At 49.2% G+C, this 24,467-nt stretch overlaps 2 protein-coding genes across 5 annotated transcripts in view; one reads left to right on the forward strand and one right to left on the reverse strand.

Annotated features, from left to right (window-relative positions):
* Positions 1–426: 426 nt before the first annotated feature.
* SPR (sepiapterin reductase) lies at positions 427–10,605 on the reverse strand. The gene is made up of 3 exons (XM_040419980.1): positions 10,254–10,605; positions 8,779–9,060; positions 427–1,061 (listed from the first exon to the last, which is right to left on the reverse strand). The coding sequence occupies exons 1-3, from the start codon at positions 10,603–10,605 to the stop codon at positions 868–870; spliced, it is 828 nt and encodes a 275-aa protein (XP_040275914.1). The 3' UTR covers positions 427–867.
* Positions 10,606–20,820: 10,215 nt separating this feature from the next.
* EXOC6B (exocyst complex component 6B) overlaps positions 20,821–24,467 on the forward strand; it is a 177,035-nt gene continuing 173,388 nt past the window's right edge. For all 4 annotated transcript variants that reach the window (XM_040419348.1, XM_040419346.1, XM_040419347.1 and 1 more), the window contains exon 1: positions 20,821–20,934. In XM_040419348.1, coding sequence (XP_040275282.1) covers positions 20,846–20,934 — 89 coding nt within the window. In that variant the 5' untranslated portion in view covers positions 20,821–20,845. The remainder of the gene's footprint in view (positions 20,935–24,467) is intronic.

Consider the following 24,467-nt stretch of genomic DNA (forward strand, 5'->3'; position numbering starts at 1 on the left):
ACAGAGGTGAGGACCCCCCCCCACTGACAGACCTACAGAGGTGAGGACCCCCCCCACTGACCTACAGAGGTGAGGACCCCCCCCACTGACAGACCTACAGAGGTGAGGACCCCCCCCCTACTGACAGACCTACAGAGGTGAGGACCCCGCCTACTGACAGACCTACAGAGGTGAGGACACCCCCCCACTGACAGACCTACAGAGGTGAGGACCCCCCCCCCACTGACAGACCTACAGAGGTGAGGACACCCCCCCTACTGACAGACCTACAGAGGTGAGGACCCCCCCCCCACTGACAGACCTACAGAGGTGAGGACCCCCCCCCCACTGACAGACCTACAGAGGTGAGGACCCCCCCCACTGACAGACCTACAGAGGTGAGGACCCCCCCCACTGACAGACCTACAGAGGTGAGGACCCCCCCCTACTGACAGACCTACAGAGGTGAGGACCCCGCCTACTGACAGACCTACAGAGGTGAGGACCTGTCCCCTATTGGCAGTGGTAAAGCCTTGATTAGAGCTACATATTGCACCATTCCCAAGAGACCCCTGTGATCCCGGTAGATTAAAGGAACACGGGGGTCTCCCTGATTTTCTCAGCCGATTAAACGTTAAGCCGTAATCATGTATCTGATTTGCGTCCGCACAGAACTGACCGATTTGCCTCCATGTTGATCCCGGGTGTCAGACATTTTTCTAGAATGCACTTTTTTCAGTGTTGCTTAGCAACAGATGAGTGAAGAAATGGACAGCACACGGATGGCGCTCCCATAATGGGCAAGTCTTGAAAGCAAACTGCCCAGAAGAAGGCACCGGATGTGCGACCACCCCGTGGACTTCTGAATACAGCCGACAGGGGAGGCAACTACACATCATCATAAAAGTCCACGTGGTCCCCAGACTTGTAGGTGTCTCTCAGGAGGACGTCCAGCATCTTCCGGGCAGACATCTCAATGTCTACTAACTTGCCTTCATTCTTCATATTAACAAACAGCTGCCGTAGCTCAGCATCCGCTGTCAGGGTCCTCACCTGCTCCTGCATGTCCGTGTCCAGGGGACCTGCACGACACAAGATTATTACATATAGAGGGATTATGTAATGCTCGCGTTCAGGCTAGTGAAAGGGTTAATACATGCCTACAGCCATACGGAGCCCCAAAGAATGGGGAGCGGACAGTCTCACCCCACTGTGAGTGACCCATCCTGATGTATCAGATGGGATCTACTGTCCTGCAGTGAACAGCCGTGTCCTCACCCAGACAGTATAGGTGAGGAACATACCGCCACCATGTACATCTCAGAGAGAGAGCAGCCACCGCACACATGACAGTCATCCTCTCCTGTACTGATACCAGAGAGTAATAGACTGTCTTCTCCTGTCCTACAGTCATCCTCTCCTGTACCGACTGGTACCAGAGAGTAATAGACTGTATTCTCCTGTCCTACAGTCATCCTCTCCTGTACTGACTGGTACCAGAGTAATAGACTGCCTTCTCCTGTCCTACAGTCATCCTCTCCTGTACTGACTGATACCAGAGAGTAATATACTGCCTTCTCCTGTCCTACAGTCATCCTCTCCTGTACTGACTGGTACCAGAGAGTAATATACTGCCTTCTCCTGTCCTACAGTCATCCTCTCCTGTACTGATACCAGAGAGTAATATACTGCATTCTCCTGTCCTACAGTCATCCTCTCCTGTACTGACTGGTACCAGAGTAATAGACTGTATTCTCCTGTCCTACAGTCATCCTCTCCCTTACTGACTGGTACCAGAGAGTAATATACTGCCTTCTCCTGTCCTACAGTCATCCTCTCCTGTACTGATACCAGAGAGTAATATACTGCATTCTCCTGTCCTACAGTCATCCTCTCCTGTACTGACTGGTACCAGAGTAATAGACTGTATTCTCCTGTCCTACAGTCATCCTCTCCCTTACTGACTGGTACCAGAGAGTAATATACTGCCTTCTCCTGTCCTACAGTCATCCTCTCCTGTACTGACTGGTACCAGAGAGTAATAGACTGTATTCTCCTGTCCTACAGTAATCCTCTCCTGTACTGACTGGTACCAGAGAGCAATAGACTGTATTCTCCTGTCCTACAGTCATCCTCTCCTGTACTGACTGGTACCAGAGAGTAATACACTGCCTTCTCCTGTCCTACAGTCATCTTCTCCTGTACTGATACCAGAGAGTAATATACTGCCTTCTCCTGTCCTACAGTCATCCTCTCCTGTACTGACCGATACCAGAGTAATAGACTGCCTTCTCCTGTCCTACAGTCATTCTCTCCTGTACTGACTGATACCAGAGAGTAATAGACTGTATTCTCCTGTCCTACAGTCATCCTCTCCTGTACTGATACCAGAGTAATATACTGCCTTCTCCTGTCCTACAGTCATCCTCTCCTGTACTGACTGATACCAGAGAGTAATAGACTGTATTCTCCTGTCCTACAGTCATCCTCTCCTGTACTGATACCAGAGTAATATACTGCCTTCTCCTGTCCTACAGTCATCTTCTCCTGTACTGACTGATACCAGAGAGTAATATACTGCCTTCTCCTGTCCTACAGTCATCCTCTCCTGTACTGACTGATACCAGAGAGTAATATACTGCCTTCTCCTGTCCTACAGTCATCCTCTCCTGTACTGACCGATACCAGAGTAATAGACTGCCTTCTCCTGTCCTACAGTCATTCTCTCCTGTACTGACTGATACCAGAGAGTAATAGACTGTATTCTCCTGTCCTACAGTCATCCTCTCCTGTACTGATACCAGAGTAATATACTGCCTTCTCCTGTCCTACAGTCATCCTCTCCTGTACTGACCGATACCAGAGTAATATACTGCCTTCTCCTGTCCTACAGTCATCCTCTCCTGTACTGACTGGTACCAGAGAGTAATAGACTGTATTCTCCTGTCCTACAGTCATCCTCTCCTGTACTGACTGATACCAGAGAGTAATATACTGCCTTCTCCTGTCCTACAGTCATCCTCTCCTGTACTGACCGATACCAGAGTAATATACTGCCTTCTCCTGTCCTACAGTCATCCTCTCCTGTACTGACTGATACCAGGGAGGATGACTGTAGGATAGGAGAATACAGTCTATTACTCTCTGGTATCAGTCAGTACAGGAGAGGATGACTGTAGGGCAGGAGAATACAGTCTATTACTCTGGTACCAGTCAGTACAGGAGAGGATGACTGTAGGACAGGAGAAGGCAGTATATTACTCTGGTATCGGTCAGTACAGGAGAGGATGACTGTAGGGCAGGAGAATACAGTCTATTACTCTGGCAGTACCAGAGAGTAATATACTGCCTTCTCCTGTCCTACAGTCATCCTCTCCTGTACTGACCGATACCAGAGTAATAGACTGCCTTCTCCTGTCCTACAGTCATTCTCTCCTGTACTGACTGATACCAGAGAGTAATAGACTGTATTCTCCTGTCCTACAGTCATCCTCTCCTGTACTGATACCAGAGTAATATACTGCCTTCTCCTGTCCTACAGTCATCCTCTCCTGTACTGACTGATACCAGAGAGTAGGGATCGACCGATATTGATTTTTTAGGGCCGATACCGATAATTTGTCAACTTTCAGGCCGATAGCCGATAATTTATACCGATATTCTGGGTATTTTTATTTTTGGAGGAAAAAATTTTTTTTCCTACACAAATCTGCTGAAAATTAATGTTTATTGTTATCGTGTATTATTATTTTATTTTTTTTGAAAATCTTTTTCATTTATACTTAATATTTTTGTGTTTGTTTTTTTTTTTTTTTACTAACTTTTAGCCCCCTTAGGGACTAGAACCCTTGTCCTATTCACCCTGATAGAGCTATATCAGGGTGAATAGGAGATCACACTGTCCCTGCTGCTCTGTGCACACAGCAGCAGGGAGCTGAACATGGCAGCCAGGGCTTCAATAGCGTCCTGGCTGCCATGGTAACCGATCGGAGCCCTAGGCTTACACAGCTGGGGCTCCGATCAGAGGAGGAGGGGAGAGGGGATCCTGTGGCCACTGCCACCAATGATTAATACTGGGGGGGGGGGGCACACTGCGCCACCAATGTTTTTACTATTGGGATGGGGGTGGGGGGCGCACTGCGCCACCAATGATTAATACTAGGGGGCTTGGGGGGGCGCACTGCGCCACCAATGAACATAAGTCTCTCATTCATATACAGGAGGCGGGAGCTGGCTGCAGAATCACATAGCCGGCTCCCGACCCCTATGAACGGTAGCTGCGATCCGCGGCACCTAAGGGGTTAACTACAGCGGACCGCAGCTGCCGTTCATAGAGGTCGGGAGCCGGCTATGTGATTCGGCAGCCAGCTCCCGCCTCCTGTATGTGAATGAAAGACTCATCTTCATTGGTGGCGCAGCGGCCACAGCCCCTCCCCTCCTCTTGTCTCCTCTCCTGCTATTGGCAGCAGCAGCGGGAGGGAGACACTGCTTCCTTCTCCCCTGTGCTGCGGAGGGAACACAGAACGCGCTGAGAGCAGCGCATTCTGTGTTCCCAATACGTTATCGGTATATCGGCAAAATAGATGCCGATACCGATAACGGTCAAAATCCTGAATATCGGCCGATAATATCGGTAAAACCGATAATCGGTCGATCCCTACCAGACAGTAATAGACTGTATTCTCCTGTCCTACAGTCATCTTCTCCTGTACTGACTGATACCAGAGAGTAATATACTGCCTTCTCCTGTCCTACAGTCATCCTCTCCTGTACTGACTGATACCAGAGAGTAATATACTGCCTTCTCCTGTCCTACAGTCATCCTCTCCTGTACTGACTGGTACCATAGAGTAATATACTGCCTTCTCCTGTCCTACAGTCATCTTGTCCTGTACTGACTGGTACCAGAGAGTAATAGACTGCCTTCTCCTGTCCTACAGTCATCCTCTCCTGTACTGACTGGTACCATAGAGTAATAGACTGTATTCTCCTGTCCTACAGTCATCTTCTCCTGTACTGACTGATACCAGAGTAATAGACTGTATTCTCCTGTCCTACAGTCATCCTCTCCTGTACTGACTGGTACCAGAGAGTAATATACTGCCTTCTCCTGTCCTACAGTCATCCTCTCCTGTACTGACTGGTACCAGAGAGTAATATACTGCCTTCTCCTGTCCTACAGTCATCCTCTCCTGTACTGACTGGTACCAGAGAGTAATAGACTGCCTTCTCCTGTCCTACAGTCATCCTCTCCTGTACTGACTGATACCAGAGTAATAGACTGTATTCTCCTGTCCTACAGTCATCCTCTCCTGTACTGACTGATACCAGAGTGTAATATACTGCCTTCTCCTGTCCTACAGTCATCCTCTCCTGTACTGACTGATACCAGAGAGTAATATACTGCCTTCTCCTGTCCTACAGTCATCCTCTCCTGTACTGACTGATACCAGAGAGTAATATACTGCCTTCTCCTGTCCTACAGTCATCCTCTCCTGTACTGACTGGTACCAGAGAGTAATATACTGCCTTCTCCTGTCCTACAGTCATCCTCTCCTGTACTGATACCAGAGTAATAGACTGCCTTCTCCTGTCCTACAGTCATCCTCTCCTGTACTGACTGGTACCAGAGAGTAATATACTGCCTTCTCCTGTCCTACAGTCATCCTCTCCTGTACTGACTGATACCAGAGTAATATACTGCCTTCTCCTGTCCTACAGTCATCTTCTCCTGTACTGACTGATACCAGAGAGTAATATACTGCCTTCTCCTGTCCTACAGTCATCCTCTCCTGTACTGACTGATACCAGAGTAATATACTGCCTTCTCCTGTCCTACAGTCATCCTCTCCTGTACTGACTGATACCAGAGAGAGTAATATACTGCCTTCTCCTGTCCTACAGTCATCCTCTCCTGTACTGACTGATACCAGAGAGAGTAATATACTGCCTTCTCCTGTCCTACAGTCATCCTCTCCTGTACTGACTGGTACCAGAGAGAGTAATATACTGCCTTCTCCTGTCCTACAGTCATCCTCTCCTGTACTGACTGGTACCAGAGAGAGTAATATACTGCCTTCTCCTGTCCTACAGTCATCCTCTCCTGTACTGACTGGTACCAGAGAGTAATAGACTGTATTCTCCTGTCCTACAGTCATCCTCTCCTGTACTGACTGATACCAGAGAGTAATATACTGCCTTCTCCTGTCCTACAGTCATCCTCTCCTGTACTGACTGATACCAGAGAGTAATATACTGCCTTCTCCTGTCCTACAGTAATCCTCTCCTGTACTGACTGATACCAGAGAGTAATATACTGACTTCTCCTGTCCTACAGTCATCCTCTCCTGTACTGACTGATACCAGAGTAATATACTGCCTTCTCCTGTCCTACAGTCATCTTCTCCTGTAATGACTGGTACCAGAGTAATAGACTGTATTCTCCTGTCCTACAGTCATCCTCTCCTGTACTGATACCAGAGTAATATACTGTATTCTCCTGTCCTACAGTCATCCTCTCCTGTACTGACTGATACCAGAGAGTAATAGACTGCCTTCTCCTGTCCTACAGTCATCCTCTCCTGTACTGACTGATACCAGAGAGTAATAGACTGCCTTCTCCTGTCCTACAGTCATCCTCTCCTGTACTGCCTGGTACCAGAGAGTAATAGACTGTATTCTCCTGTCCTACAGGCATCATCTCCTGTACTGATACCAGAGTAATAGACTGTATTCTCCTGTCCTACAGTCATCCTCTCCTGTACTGACTGATACCAGAGAGTAATATACTGCCTTCTCCTGTCCTACAGTCATCCTCTCCTGTACTGACTGGTACCAGAGAGTAATATACTGCCTTCTCCTGTCCTACAGTCATCCTCTCCTGTACTGACTGATACCAGAGAGTAATAGACTGCCTTCTCCTGTCCTACAGTCATCCTCTCCTGTACTGACTGATACCAGAGAGTAATAGACTGTATTCTCCTGCCCTACAGTCATCCTCTCCTGTACTGACCGATACCAGAGTAATATACTGCCTTCTCCTGTCCTACAGTCATCCTCTCCTGTACTGACTGGTACCAGAGTAATAGACTCTATTCTCCTGCCCTACAGTCATCCTCTCCTGTACTGACTGATACCAGAGAGTAATAGACTGTATTCTCCTATCCTACAGTCATCCTCCCTGGTATCAGTCAGTACAGGAGAGGATGACTGTAGGACAGGAGAAGGAAGTATATTACTCTGGTATCGGTCAGTACAGGAGAGGATGACTGTAGGGCAGGAGAATACAGTCTATTACTCTCTGGTATCAGTCAGTACAGGAGAGGATGACTGTAGGACAGGAGAAGGCAGTCTATTACTCTCTGGTACCAGTCAGTACAGGAGAGGATGACTGTAGGACAGGAGAAGGCAGTCTATTACTCTCTGGTACCAGTCAGTACAGGAGAGGATGACTGTAGGACAGGAGAAGGCAGTATATTACTCTCTGGTACCAGTCAGTACAGGAGAGGATGACTGTAGGACAGGAGAAGGCAGTATATTACTCTCTGGTATCAGTCAGTACAGGAGAGGATGACTGTAGGACAGGAGAATACAGTCTATTACTCTCTGGTATCAGTCAGTACAGGAGAGGATGACTGTAGGACAGGAGAAGGCAGTATATTACTCTCTGGTATCAGTCAGTACAGGGGAAGATGACTGTAGGACAGGAGAAGGCAGTATATTACTCTCTGGTATCAGTCAGTACAGGAGAAGATGACTGTAGGACAGGAGAAGGCAGTATATTACTCTCTGGTACTGCCAGAGTAATAGACTGTATTCTCCTGCCCTACAGTCATCCTCTCCTGTACTGACCGATACCAGAGTAATATACTGCCTTCTCCTGTCCTACAGTCATCCTCTCCTGTACTGACTGGTACCAGAGTAATAGACTGTATTCTCCTGCCCTACAGTCATCCTCTCCTGTACTGACTGATACCAGAGAGTAATAGACTGTATTCTCCTGTCCTACAGTCATCCTCTCCTGTACTGACTGATACCAGAGAGTAATATACTGTATTCTCCTGCCCTACAGTCATCCTCTCCTGTACTGACTGATACCAGAGAGTAATAGACTGTATTCTCCTATCCTACAGTCATCCTCCCTGGTATCAGTCAGTACAGGAGAGGATGACTGTAGGACAGGAGAAGGCAGTATATTACTCTGGTATCGGTCAGTACAGGAGAGGATGACTGTAGGACAGGAGAAGGCAGTATATTACTCTCTGGTATCAGTCAGTACAGGAGAGGATGACTGTAGGACAGGAGAATACAGTCTATTACTCTCTGGTATCGGTCAGTACAGGAGAGGATGACTGTAGGGCAGGAGAATACAGTCTATTACTCTCTGGTATCGGTCAGTACAGGCTGGGGGACACTTCAGGGTGGGCTCCAGAGGATGGACCGCTTGATGTGTGTGAACTCCATTTAAATTCTATTTACTAGTGTTTGGGAAGCTGAGCTATCAGGTGCTGTATGCAGTATCTCCAGTGAATTCAATAGCTACACAGCCTCCCTGTGTGAGTGATATGGAGGGCAGCTGGTAGCGGACTGTGCCTACAGCAGCCTAGACCTCTGCTTCCTGCGATCCTGTGGGCACACCTTCCGCTACATCCTGTCATAATGAGAAGTAAATGTAAAGGGGTTCTCCGGTTGTAAGTGAAACTCCCGTATAATGAAAGGTTCTTCAGCGCTAACCACTAATCAACAATGTCTCTATTTACTGACAGCAAGCAGAGGTGACAAAACTGTGAGGAGCCCTACCTGGCCCATAGCTGAGCACCCGCAGGTCGGCCTCCTCCTCGGCCAGGACTCTGAACATCATGTCCCGAGCTGCTTTGCCGGCACAGTAGAGGGCCCAGGACCTAAAGGGCTTGATGGCGGCCAGTGAGGACACATTGACCACCAGACTCCGCAGCCCCGGGAAGCTCCTCAGCATGGAGGAGGTTAGGCAGAGAGCGGAGGACACATTGAAGGACAGGTAGCCGTCCACCTCCCCCATGTCCACCATGTCCACAAACCGTTTAGTGATGTCTCCCAGGGACCCTGCAGGGGAGAGGATGCAAGCGTGAGCCAAGACCACCGACAAACCCATCTGTCCACCCATCAAAGCCCCTGACACATCTACAGCAGAGCTGGGCAAACTGACACGGGTATGGCCCCTGACTTATAGGGCCACACATCAGAGTCAGCAAGGCCAAGAAGACCCAGGCTAGGTCCACACACACGTCACCCCCACTCTGATCAGAATGTTCCCCAAAAAGATCTAAAACTAGATCCTTTCAAAATGAGCAACACACGTCCTGCGCGTTCCTCCTGCGCCTTTACGCGTCCCCGGTCACCCGCTATACGTCAGACGCCTCCCCGGTCACCCGCTATACGTCAGGCGCCTCCCCGGTCAACCGCTATACGTCAGGCGCCTCCCCGGTCACCCGCTATACGTCAGACTCCTCCCCGGTCACCCGCTATACGTCAGACTCCTCCCCGGTCACCCGCTATACGTCAGACACGTCCCCGGTCACCCGCTATACGTCAGACACGTCCCCGGTCACCCGCTATACGTCAGACACGTCCCCGGTCACCCGCTATACGTCAGACACGTCCCCGGTCACCCGCTATACGTCAGACACGTCCCCGGTCACCCGCTATACGTCAGACACGTCCCCGGTCACCCGCTATACGTCAGACACGTCCCCGGTCACCCGCTATACGTCAGACACGTTCCCGGTCACCCGCTATACGTCAGACACGTCCCCGGTCACCCGCTATACGTCAGACACGTCCCCGGTCACCCGCTATACGTCAGACACGTTCCCGGTCACCCGCTATACGTCAGACACGTTCCCGGTCACCCGCTATACGTCAGACTCGTTCCCGGTCACCCGCTATACGTCAGACACGTTCCCGGACACCCGCTATACGTCAGACACGTTCCCGGTCACCCGCTATACGTCAGGCGCCTCCCCGGTCACGCGCTATACGTCAGACATGCTCCCGGTCACCCGCTATACGTCAGACTCGTTCCCGGTCACCCGCTATACGTCAGACTCGTTCCCGGTCACCCGCTATACGTCAGACTCGTTCCCGGTCACCCGCTATACGTCAGACATGCTCCCGGTCACCCGCTATACGTCAGACATGTTCCCGGTCACCCGCTATACGTCAGACACGTTCCCGGTCACCCGCTATACGTCAGACATGTTCCCGGACACATGTCCCTGGTCAGACTCTTGCGGTACCGGCGTTGTTGACGATGATCAGGGTCTGGGGCTCCACTCCGCTCTTCATCTCCTCCGCCGCCGTCACCGTCCTCCTCAGCCCGGGCTCGGTGCTCAGATCTGCGGCCACCCAGTGCACCGCCAGCCCCGGGCAGCGCTCCCGCAGCCTCTCCGCCTCCTGCCGCAGCGTCTCCTCAGAGCGGGACACCATGAGCAGCGCCGAGCCCGGGGCCACCCGAGCGCCCAGCTCCCGGCACACACCGAGCCCGAACCCCCGGGAGGCTCCGGTCACAACGCACAACACTTGTCCAAGAGACATCGCAAGGTCCAGTGCAACACGGCTCCGCCCCCGGGGCGGAGCCAAGGAACACATTGCATGAAGGGAGGTACAACCAGACTCCGCCCTCATCACCACTGTGCGGACGGCGACCAATCACTGCGCTGCTTTCGTTTTACCACAGAAAGGCAGAGCAGCGATCTGATTGGTTGTTAATAGTTCTGCACTGTGTGCACTGCTGTCTATAAGTGCTACTGTAGTACTGTCTGCGTCCTGTTACCAGTGACATCTCCTGTACAGTACAGAGACCGTCCTGTTACCAGTGACATCTCCTGTACAGTACGGAGACCGTCCTGTTACCAGTGACATCTCCTGTACAGTACGGAGACCGTCCTGTTACCAGTGACATCTCCTGTACAGTACGGAGACCGTCCTGTTACCAGTGACATCTCCTGTACAGTACGGAGACCGTCCTGTTACCAGTGACATCTCCTGTACAGTACAGAGACCGTCCTGTTACCAGTGACATCTCCTGTACAGTACAGAGACCGTCCTGTTACCAGTGACATCTCCTGTACAGTACGGAGACCGTCCTGTTACCAGTGACATCTCCTGTACAGTACAGAGACCGTCCTGATACCAGTGACATCTCCTGTACAGTACAGAGACCGTCCTGTTACCAGTGACATCTCCTGTACAGTATAGAGACCGTCCTGTTACCAGTGACATCTCCTGTACAGTACAGAGACCGTCCTGTTACCAGTGACATCTCCTGTACAGTACGGAGACCGTCCTGTTACCAGTGACATCTCCTGTACAGTACAGAGACCGTCCTGTTACCAGTGACATCTCCTGTTACCAGTGACATCTCCTGTACAGTACGGAGACCGTCCTGTTACCAGTGACATCTCCTGTACAGTACAGAGACCGTCCTGTTACCAGTGACATCTCCTGTACAGTACAGAGACCGTCCTGTTACCGGTGACATCTCCTGTACAGTACAGAGACCGTCCTGTTACCAGTGACATCTCCTGTACAGTACAGAGACCGTCCTGTTACCAGTGACATCTCCTGTACAGTATAGAGACCGTCCTGTTACCAGTGACATCTCCTGTACAGTACGGAGACCGTCCTGTTACCAGTGACATCTCCTGTACAGTACAGAGACCGTCCTGTTACCAGTGACATCTCCTGTACAGTATAGAGACCGTCCTGTTACCAGTGACATCTCCTGTACAGTACAGAGACCGTCCTGTTACCAGTGACATCTCCTGTACAGTACAGAGACCGTCCTGTTACCAGTGACATCTCCTGTACAGTACGGAGACCGTCCTGTTACCAGTGACATCTCCTGTACAGTATAGAGACCGTCCTGTTACCAGTGACATCTCCTGTACAGTACAGAGACCGTCCTGTTACCAGTGACATCTCCTGTACAGTACGAGACCGTCCTGTTACCAGTGACATCTCCTGTACAGTACAGAGACCGTCCTGTTACCAGTGACATCTCCTGTACAGTATAGAGACCGTCCTGTTACCAGTGACATCTCCTGTACAGTACAGAGACCGTCCTGATACCAGTGACATCTCCTGTACAGTACAGAGACCGTCCTGTTACCGGTGACATCTCCTGTACAGTACGGAGACCGTCCTGTTACCAGTGACATCTCCTGTACAGTACAGAGACCGTCCTGTTACCAGTGACATCTCCTGTACAGTACAGAGACCGTCCTGTTACCAGTGACATCTCCTGTACAGTACGAGACCGTCCTGTTACCAGTGACATCTCCTGTACAGTACAGAGACCGTCCTGTTACCAGTGACATCTCCTGTACAGGACGGAGACCGTCCTGTTACCAGTGACATCTCCTGTACAGTACAGAGACCGTCCTGTTACCAGTGACATCTCCTGTACAGTACGGAGACCGTCCTGTTACCAGTGACGTCTCCTGTACAGTACGAGACCGTCCTGTTACCAGTGACATCTCCTGTTACCAGTGACATCTCCTTTACAGTACAGAGACCGTCCTGTTACCAGTGACATCTCCTGTACAGTACAGAGACCGTCCTGTTACCAGTGACATCTCCTGTTACCAGTGACATCTCCTGTACAGTACGGAGACCGTCCTGTTACCAGTGACATCTCCTGTACAGTACGAGACCGTTCTGTTACCAGTGACATCTCCTGTACAGTACGGAGACCGTCCTGATACCAGTGACATCTCCTGTACAGTACAGAGACCGTCCTGTTACCAGTGACATCTCCTGTACAGTACGGAGACCGTCATGTTACCAGTGACATCTCCTGTACAGTACAGAGACCGTCCTGTTACCAGTGACATCTCCTGTACAGTACAGAGACCGTCCTGATACCAGTGACATCTCCTGTACAGTACAGAGACCGTCCTGTTACCAGTGACGTCTCCTGTACAGTACAGAGACCGTCCTGTTACCAGTGACATCTCCTGTACAGGACGGAGACCGTCCTGTTACCAGTGACATCTCCTGTACAGTACAGAGACCGTCCTGATACCAGTGACATCTCCTGTACAGTACGGAGACCGTCCTGTTACCAGTGACATCTCCTGTACAGTACAGAGACCGTCCTGTTACCAGTGACATCTCCTGTACAGTACGGAGACCGTCCTGTTACCAGTGACGTCTCCTGTACAGTACAGAGACCGTCCTGTTACCAGTGACATCTCCTGTACAGTACGGAGACCGTCCTGTTACCAGTGACATCTCCTGTACAGTACAGAGACCGTCCTGTTACCAGTGACATCTCCTGTACAGTACGGAGACCGTCCTGTTACCAGTGACATCTCCTGTACAGTATAGAGACCGTCCTGTTACCAGTGACATCTCCTGTACAGTACGGAGACCGTCCTGTTACCAGTGACATCTCCTGTACAGTATAGAGACCGTCCTGTTACCAGTGACATCTCCTGTACAGTACAGAGACCGTCCTGTTACCAGTGACATCTCCTGTACAGTACGAGACCGTCCTGTTACCAGTGACGTCTCCTGTACAGTACAGAGACCGTCCTGTTACCAGTGACATCTCCTGTACAGTACGGAGACCGTCCTGTTACCAGTGACATCTCCTGTACAGTACAGAGACCGTCCTGTTACCAGTGACATCTCCTGTACAGTACGGAGACCGTCCTGTTACCAGTGACATCTCCTGTACAGTATAGAGACCGTCCTGTTACCAGTGACATCTCCTGTACAGTACGGAGACCGTCCTGTTACCAGTGACATCTCCTGTACAGTATAGAGACCGTCCTGTTACCAGTGACATCTCCTGTACAGTACGGAGACCGTCCTGTTACCAGTGACATCTCCTGTACAGTATAGAGACCGTCCTGTTACCAGTGACATCTCCTGTACAGTACAGAGACCGTCCTGTTACCAGTGACATCTCCTGTACAGTACGAGACCGTCCTGTTACCAGTGACGTCTCCTGTACAGTACAGAGACCGTCCTGTTACCAGTGACATCTCCTGTACAGTACGGAGACCGTCCTGTTACCAGTGACATCTCCTGTACAGTACAGAGACCGTCCTGTTACCAGTGACATCTCCTGTACAGTACGGAGACCGTCCTGTTACCAGTGACATCTCCTGTACAGTATAGAGACCGTCCTGTTACCAGTGACATCTCCTGTACAGTACGGAGACCGTCCTGTTACCAGTGACATCTCCTGTACAGTATAGAGACCGTCCTGTTACCAGTGACATCTCCTGTACAGTACAGAGACCGTCCTGTTACCAGTGACATCTCCTGTACAGTACGAGACCGTCCTGTTACCAGTGACATCTCCTGTACAGTACAGAGACCGTCCTGTTACCAGTGACATCTCCTGTACAGTATAGAGACCGTCCTGTTACCAGTGACATCTCCTGTACAGTACAGAGACCGTCCTGATACCAGTGACATCTCCTGTACAGTACGGAGACCGTCCTGTTACCAGTGACATCTCCTGTACAGTACGAGACCGTCCTGTTACCGGTGACATCTCCTGTACAGTACAGAGACCGTCCTGTTACCAGTGACATCTCCTGTACAGTACAGAGACCGTCCTGTTACCAGTGACATCTCCTGTACAGTACGGAGACCGTCCTGTTACCAGTGACATCTCCTGTACAGTACGGAGACCGTCCTGTTACCAGTGACATCTCCTGTACAGTATAGAGACCGTCCTGTTACCAGTGACATCTCCTGTACAGTATAGAGACCGTCTGGGTCAGTACGATTACAACATCTATAGGTTTTATATGTTTAAATACTAAATTAATACTTTACATTTATTTTTTTTAAATCACTGTATTCTGACCCTATACGTTTTTTATAGTTATGTCTACTCAGCTTATTTTTTGTGGGACGATCGGTAGTTTTTATTGATACTATTTTGGAGCGTGAGTGACTTTTTGACCACATTTTATTACATTTTTTTGGGTAAGAGAAGCGATAAAATATGGCCAATCGGATATTTAGATATTTATTTCCGTTACGCCATTGGCTCTATATTTTTATATACTAATAGTACGGCCGTTTTCGGATGCGGTGATGCTCATGATGTTTATATTTTTTATTTTGTTATTTAACCCCTTCCCGACACATGACGTACTATTACGTCATGGCAGCCACTGCTTTCCCGCAATTTGACGTAATAGTACGTCATGGTGATCGGGCGGGCACCGGAGCGGTGCGCGCGCGATCACTTCAGGTGCCTGGCAGTCCCTGGTAGCCGGGCCCCTGCTGTATCCGCCGACATCGCTGTAAAAGCCGATGCCGGCAGATTAACCCCTTCTATGGCGCGGTCCGCGCTGACCGCGACATAGAAGGGGTTTGTGTCGGGTGAGGGAGCGTATCGAGTCCCCGCACTGTTGTGGCGGGGACTTGATGTGTCAGAAGGCAGCCCGATGCCGTGCAGAGGCTGCCCAATGCCTTGCATAGCATCGTGACCTGCCTTCTACGGGTGCCCAGGAGATCCAGCCTCAGGCCCGTCTCCTAGGCAACCTGTTCGTGTACTACTCACTGTCAGTGATGGCCAGTTCGCAGTGTTCGCCCCGTGAACAGTGCGAACTAGCCATCACTGCTCGCTGTAGTACACAAACAGGCAATGCATTACAATACAGATGTATTGTAATGCATTGTAGAGGGGATCAGACCCCCAAAAGTGAACATCAGAAATAAATTAAAGAAAAAAAGTTTTAAAAAAAAGTGTTTTTAATAAAATTTATAACGTTTTTAAGTAAAAAGAAAAAAAAACGCCCCTTTCCCCTTATTTTATAAAAGAAAACACTTATTTTGTATCGCCGCGTCCGTAATGACCGGCTCTATAAATATATCACATGATCCACCCTGTCTGATAAATCAAAAAGGCGTATGTCCCACAAAATGGTATCAATAAAACCGTCACCTCATCCCGCAAAAAATGAGACCCTACATAAGAAAATCGCTAAAAAACAAACAAACAAAACTATGGCTCTCAGAACATGGAGACACTAAAACATCATTTTTTTGTTTCAAAACTGCTATTATTGTGCTAAAGTAAAATACATAAAAAAATATACATATTAGGTATCGCCACGTCCGTAACAACCAGCTCTATAAAAATATAACATGAGCTAACCCCTCAGGTGAACACCGAAAAAAACTGTGTAATAAAAAAACATTTTTGTCACCTTACATCACAAAAATTGCAATAGCAAGCGATCAAAAAGGCGTATGTCCCCCAATCAAACCGTCACCTCATCCCGCAAAAAATTAGATCTTACCTAAGACAATCGGTCAAAAAATAAAAAAGCTATGGCTCTCAGACTATGCAGACACTAAAATATCATTATTTCGGTTTTTAAAAATGCTATTATTGTGTACAGCTTAAATAAATAAGAAAAAGTAGACATATTAGGTATTGCCACGTCCGTAACGATCTGCTCTAAAAATCACATGACCTAATCCCTCAGGTAAAGGCTATAAAAATAAATAAATAAAAACTGCGCCAAAACAACCAATTTTTTGGTCACCTTGCCCCATAAAGTGTTATAATGAATGATCAAAAAATCATATGTACCCAAAAATGGTACCAATAAATACGTCAACTCTTACTGCAAAAAACGAGCCCCTGCACAAGACGATCGGCAGAAAAATAAAAAAAATAGGGCGTTCAGAAAATGGAGATACAAAAACCTAATTTTTGTTTTCAAAAATACTTTATTATGTAAAACTAAAATAAAAATCATAGAAAGTAGACATATTTGATATCATTGCGTCCGTAACAACCTGCTCTATAAAAATAGCACATGATCTAACCTGTGCATCTAACACGATGAATGTTGTTAAAAATAAAAACAGTGCCAAAATATAAATTTTTTGGTTACCTTGTCTCACAAAAAACGTAATATAGAGCAATTAAAAATCATATGTAACCCAAAATAGTACCAATAAAACTGTCACCTTATCACATAGTTTCCAAAATGTGGTCACTTTTGAGTTTCTACTGTAGGGGTGCATCAGGGGGCGTTTCTTTCCTACTGCGCCCTGCTGTGTGCCCGTACAGCAGTTTACGATCACATGCGGGGTTTTTCTGTAAACCGTAGAATCAGGGTAATAAATATTGAGTTTTGTTTGGCTGTTAACCCTTGCTTTGCTACTGGAAAAAATTTATAAAAATGTAAAATCCGCCAAAAAAGTGAAATTCTGAAATTTAATCTCCAATTTCCATAAATTCTTGTGGAACACCTAAAGGGTTAACAAAGTTTGTGAATTTAGTTTTGAATACCTTGAGGCGTGTAGTTTCTAAAATGGGGTCATTTTTGGGTGGTTTCCACTATGTAAGCCTCACAAGGTGACTTCAGACCTGAACTGGTCCTTAAAAAGTGGGTTTTGGAAATTTTCTGAAAAATTTCAAGATTTGCTTCTAAACTTCTAAGCCTTGTAACGTCCTAAAAAAATAAAATATCATTTTCAAAATGTTCCAAACATGAAGTAGACATATGGGGAATGTAAAGTATTAACTATTATATAAGGTATGACTATCTATTATAAAAGTAGAGAAATTGAAATTTTTCGTAAATTTGGGATTTTTTCACAAATAAAGGTGAAATATATTGACTCAAATTTATGACCATCATGAAGTACAATGTGTGACGAGAAAACAGTCTCAGGGGTGACGTATGCGACACGGTTTCAGGGTGCTGGTCAGAATAACCTCCTCATCATTGTCGGAGTAGTCCCTGCTGCTCCTGCAATACAAACACTGAACAGCAGGGGCCGCCAGAGTCCAGACCTCTAGTACTGATTGCTGCCATCTAGTGGCTATACTGTGAAGGTTATATTTGTCCATTGCCTATGGTCAGTGCTGTCCGATGCATAGGTCTCGTGAGTGGCGGCTTCTCGCTTGGCGCAAAAGATTTCTCTCCCCACTACCCGTAAGAGGAGACCATGAGATCCGTGGCCTCGTCACCACGTGGCCTCAGCCTCACACAGTGGCACTTTTCTGCGCAGCACTTCACCTTCCTGCAGTGTTACCGACAAACCGCGCCGACACGACGACTATCGTCACTACGTGCTCTGTGTCTAGGGTCGTCTGGCCATCGCCTGCACCTATTCTAGTGCGGCCCTATGCTTGAGCCCAGTCTGCAGGGCCGGCCTTTGGGGTGTGCGGGCTGTGCGGCCGCACAGGGCGCCATAGTAACAGGGGCGCTGGGCGGCCGACAGCTCGCAATGTAATCTGCGGCAGGCGAGGCTGTACTTGTGTTCTCCCTCGGGGCGCCCCCTCCATCTCCCCCTCCCCTGTGTCTGACCTGCCTGCTGCCCCCGCCGCTGCCAATAAGAAGAGAGACAGGAGGAGGAGGGGCTGTGGCCACTGCGCCACCAATGAAGAAAACTGACCTGAAATACAAATACAGGAGGCGGGTGCCGGAATCAAATAGCGGCACCCGACCTCTGTGACAGGGAGCTGCGATCAGCGGCAGTTGAGTTAACCCTTCAGGGGCGGTACCTGAGGTGTTAACTGCCGCTGATCGCAGCTCCCTGTCACAGAGGTCGGGTGCCGGCTATTTGATTCCGGCACCCGCCTCCTGTATTTGTATAAGAAACGTTGGTGGCACAGTGCCCCCCCCCCCCCCAAACACCCCAGTATAAGAAACATAATTGGTGGCTCAGTGCGCCCCCCCTAGTATAACAAACGTTGGTGGCACAGTGCGCCCCCCCCCCCAGTATAAGAAACATAATTGGTGGCTCAGTGCGCCCCCCCTAGTATAAGAAACGTTGGTGGCACAGTGCGCCCCCCCCCCCCCCCCAAACACCCCAGTATAAGAAACATAATTGGTGGCTCAGTGCGCCCCCCCCTAGTATAACAAACGTTGGTGGCACAGTGCGCCCCCCCCCCAGTATAAGAAACATAATTGGTGGCTCAGTGCGCCCCCCCTAGTATAAGAAACGTTGGTGGCACAGTGCGCCCCCCCCCAGTATAAGAAACATTGGTGGCTCAGTGGGAAGTGCCAATGAGCCTAGGGTTAAAAAATAATAAAAAAAATTAACTCACCTCCTCCAGTTGATCGCGTAGCTGCCGGTCTCCTGTTCTTTCATCAGGACCTGTGGTGACATCACTGAGCTCATCACATGACCCATTACCATGGTGATGGATCATGTGATGTATCATGTGATGAGCATAGTGATGTCACCACAGGTCCTTTGACAGGTCATAAAGAAAGAACAGAAGACGATCAATTGGAGGAGGTGAGTTAATTATTTTTTTATTTTTTAAACCTCATTGGCACTGCCCACTGCGCCACCAATGTTTATTATATTGAGGGAGCGCACTGCGCCACCAATGTTTATTATACTGGGGTGATGGGGGGGCGCACTGTGCCACCAATGTTTATTATACTGGGGTGTTGGGGGGGGCGCACTGCGCCACCAATGTTTATTATACTGAGGTGTTGGGGGGGGCGCACTGTGCCACCAATGTTTATTATACTGGGGTGATGGGGGGGCGCACTGTGCCACCAATGTTTATTATATTGAGGGGGGGCGCACTGCGCCACCAATGTTTATTATACTGGGGTGATGGGGGGGCGCACTGTGCCACCAATGTTTATTATATTGAGGGGGGGCGCACTGCGCCACCAATGTTTATTATACTGGGGTGTTGGGGGGGCGCACTGCGCCACCAATGTTTATTATACTGAGGTGTTGGGGGGGGCGCACTGTGCCACCAATATTTATTATATTGGGGGGGCGCACTGCGCACAACGATGGGTTAGGGAAATTTCACAGCAGAGTGCGCATGCGCTGGGAGCCTCGCCGGCGGTTAGGGTAGGGAAAAATTATGGGCCAGTGCACAGGTGCGGTGATCGGATGGATGTTCTCAGCTGGACACCGGCCGACACTGCGCATGCGCTGGGAGCCTCACCAGCGGTTAGGGTAGGGAAAAAGCACTGGCCCGTACGTAATTTTTCCCTTCCCTAACCGCTGGTGAGGCTCCCGGTGCATGCGCAGTGTCGGCCGGTGTCCAGCTGAGAACATCCATCTGATCACTGCGCCTGCGCACTAGCCCATAGTTTTTCCCTACCCTAACCGCCGGCGAGACTCCTGGCGCATGCGCACTCTGCTGTGAAACTTCCCTAACCTGACGTTGTGCGCCTGCGCGGCGCTGCACACCTCCTCACGTCATGTCCGGTGCGACCGGAAGTGACGAGGGTAGGGAAATCTCACGAAGTAGGGAAGTATAACATTACACCGGCCTTTGCGGTGTGTGGGCTGGTAACTACTTGGTTCGATAGTCAGCCCGCCTAAGCCATGATGCCAGCAACAAGCAGTGTTTTTTTTTTTTTTTGGGGGGGGGGGGGGGGGGGCCAAGGTTAGCTCGCACAGGGCGCCTGGACACCTAAGGCCGGCCCTGCCAGTCTGCCCAATATTATGAATGCACTATCGGCTGTCACTAGAGATGGACAGGAGGGCGGTGGACTGATGTCTGTGTGAGCCGGGCATCAATACCGTCTAATTCTGGGCGAGCCCCATACGTGACAATCCGAGGACACTCATGCTGTGACTGATAACATGCACAGGAGTCCATGTTAGGCCTCCATCACAGGGTGCTATGCTGCTCGGGCTGGTTTAGTCTGTAGCTGTTCTACAGCCTGAGATATAGATGTTAGCACCGGGCACGTATGGTGACTGCAGCGTGCACTGGACTCTCCCAAAACAGGAAAACGTAGAGAAGACTACAACTCCCAAGAAGCAGCGGGCCGGTGACGTCACGACGTCGGGGTAACGTGGCGCGCAGTGACGTAGGAGAGAGGGCGGTGCCTGAAGTCCAGCAGACATGGCGGAGCTGGAAACAGCGGCGGAACATGAGCGGATACTGCGGGAGATCGAGAGCACGGAGACGGCATGTATCGGCCCCACACTGCGGTGAGTGAGAGCCCCGAGACAGCCCGGCATGTGAGAGACTGCGCGGACACCGGAGACAGCTCCTGATAGAAGAGACAGCCCTGTCACTGGAGAGATATAGACATACACAGAGAGACAGCTCCTGATAGAAGAGACAGACTGTCACTGGAGAGATATAGACATACACAGAGAGACAGCTCCTGATAGAAGAGACAGCTCCTGATAGAAGAGACAGCCCTGTCACTGGAGAGATATAGACATACACAGAGAGACAGCTCCTGATAGAAGAGACAGACTGTCACTGGAGAGATATAGACATACACAGAGAGACAGCTCCTGATAGAAGAGACAGACTGTCACTGGAGAGTTATAGACATACACAGAGAGACAGCTCCTGATAGAAGAGACAGCCCTGTCACTGGAGAGATATGGACATACACAGAGAGACAGCTCCTGATAGAAGAGACAGCCCTGTCACTGGAGAGATATGGACATACACAGAGAGACAGCTCCTGATAGAAGAGACAGACTGTCACTGGAGAGATATGGACATACACAGAGAGACAGCTCCTGATAGAAGAGACAGCCTGAGAGATATGGACATACACAGAGAGACAGCTCCTGATAGAAGAGACAGCCCTGTCACTGGAGAGATATAGACATACACAGAGAGACAGCTCCTGATAGAAGAGACAGCCCTGTCACTGGAGAGATATAGACATACACAGAGAGACAGCTCCTGATAGAAGAGACAGACTGTCACTGGAGAGATATGGACATACACAGAGAGACAGCGCCTGATAGAAGAGACAGACTGTCACTGGAGAGAGATATGGACATACACAGAGAGACAGCCCCTGATAGAAGAGACAGACTGTCACTGGAGAGACATAGACATACACAGAGAGACAGCTCCTGATAGAAGAGACAGACTGTCACTGGAGAGATATGGACATACGCAGAGAGACAGCTCCTGATAGAAGAGACAGCTCCTGATAGAAGAGACAGCCCTGTCACTGGAGAGTTATAGACATACACAGAGAGACAGCTCCTGATAGAAGAGACAGCCCTGTCACTGGAGAGATATAGACATACACAGAGAGACAGCTCCTGATAGAAGAGACAGCCTGTCACTGGAGAGATATGGACATACACAGAGAGACAGCTCCTGATAGAAGAGACAGCCCTGTCACTGGAGAGATATAGACATACACAGAGAGACAGCTCCTGATAGAAGAGACAGCCTGTCACTGGAGAGATATGGACATACACAGAGAGACAGCTCCTGATAGAAGAGACAGCCTGTCACTGGAGAGATATAGACATACACAGAGAGACAGCTCCTGATAGAAGAGACAGCCTGTCACTGGAGAGATATAGACATACACAGAGAGACAGCTCCTGATAGAAGAGACAGACTGTCACTGGAGAGATATAGACATACACAGAGAGACAGCTCCTGATAGAAGAGACAGCCTGTCACTGGAGAGATATAGACATACACAGAGAGACAGCTCCTTATAGAAGAGACAGCCCTGTCACTGGAGAGATATAGACATACACAGAGAGACAGCTCCTGATAGAAGAGACAGCCCTGTCACTGGAGAGTTATAGACATACACAGAGAGACAGCTCCTGATAGAAGAGACAGCCCTGTCACTGGAGAGATATAGACATACACAGAGAGACAGCTCCTGATAGAAGAGACAGACTGTCACTGGAGAGATATAGACATACACAGAGAGACAGCTCCTGATAGAAGAGACAGACTGTCACTGGAGAGTTATAGACATACACAGAGAGACAGCTCCTGATAGAAGAGACAGCCCTGTCACTGGAGAGATATGGACATACACAGAGAGACAGCTCCTGATAGAAGAGACAGACTGTCACTGGAGAGATATGGACATACACAGAGAGACAGCTCCTGATAGAAGAGACAGCCTGAGAGATATGGACATACACAGAGAGACAGCTCCTGATAGAAGAGACAGCCCTGTCACTGGAGAGATATAGACATACACAGAGAGACAGCTCCTGATAGAAGAGACAGCCCTGTCACTGGAGAGATATAGACATACACAGAGAGACAGCTCCTGATAGAAGAGACAGACTGTCACTGGAGAGATATGGACATACACAGAGAGACAGCGCCTGATAGAAGAGACAGACTGTCACTGGCGAGAGATATGGACATACACAGAGAGACAGCCCCTGATAGAAGAGACAGCTCCTGATAGAAGAGATATAGACATACACAGAGAGACAGCTCCTGATAGAAGAGACAGCCCTGTCACTGGAGAGATATGGACATACGCAGAGAGACAGCTCCTGATAGAAGAGACAGCTCCTGATAGAAGAGACAGCCCTGTCACTGGAGGGTTATAGACATACACAGAGAGACAGCTCCTGATAGAAGAGACAGCCCTGTCACTGGAGAGATATGGACATACACAGAGAGACAGCTCCTGATAGAAGAGACAGACTGTCACTGGAGAGATATGGACATACACAGAGAGACAGCTCCTGATAGAAGAGACAGCCTGAGAGATATGGACATACACAGAGAGACAGCTCCTGATAGAAGAGACAGCCCTGTCACTGGAGAGATATGGACATACGCAGAGAGACAGCTCCTGATAGAAGAGACAGCTCCTGATAGAAGAGACAGCCCTGTCACTGGAGAGTTATAGACATACACAGAGAGACAGCTCCTGATAGAAGAGACAGCCCTGTCACTGGAGAGTTATAGACATACACAGAGAGACAGCTCCTGATAGAAGAGACAGCCTGTCACTGGAGAGATATGGACATACACAGAGAGACAGCTCCTGATAGAAGAGACAGCCCTGTCACTGGAGAGATATAGACATACACAGAGAGACAGCTCCTGATAGAAGAGACAGCCTGTCACTGGAGAGATATGGACATACACAGAGAGACAGCTCCTGATAGAAGAGACAGCCTGTCACTGGAGAGATATAGACATACACAGAGAGACAGCTCCTGATAGAAGAGACAGCCTGTCACTGGAGAGATATAGACATACACAGAGAGACAGCTCCTGATAGAAGAGACAGCCTGTCACTGGAGAGATATAGACATACACAGAGAGACAGCTCCTGATAGAAGAGACAGCCTGTCACTGGAGAGATATAGACATACACAGAGAGACAGCTCCTTATAGAAGAGACAGCCCTGTCACTGGAGAGATATAGACATACACAGAGAGACAGCTCCTGATAGAAGAGACAGCCCTGTCACTGGAGAGTTATAGACATACACAGAGAGACAGCTCCTGATAGAAGAGACAGCCCTGTCACTGGAGAGTTATAGACATACACAGAGAGACAGCTCCTGATAGAAGAGACAGCTCCTGATAGAAGAGACAGCCCTGTCACTGGAGGGTTATAGACATACACAGAGAGACAGCTCCTGATAGAAGAGACAGCCCTGTCACTGGAGAGATATAGAAATACACAGAGAGACAGCTCCTGATAGAAGAGACAGCCCTGTCACTGGAGAGTTATAGACATACACAGAGAGACAGCTCC

The sequence above is a fragment of the Bufo bufo genome, chromosome 2, assembly GCF_905171765.1.
Source record: "Bufo bufo chromosome 2, aBufBuf1.1, whole genome shotgun sequence".
Taxonomy (NCBI): domain Eukaryota; kingdom Metazoa; phylum Chordata; class Amphibia; order Anura; family Bufonidae; genus Bufo; species Bufo bufo.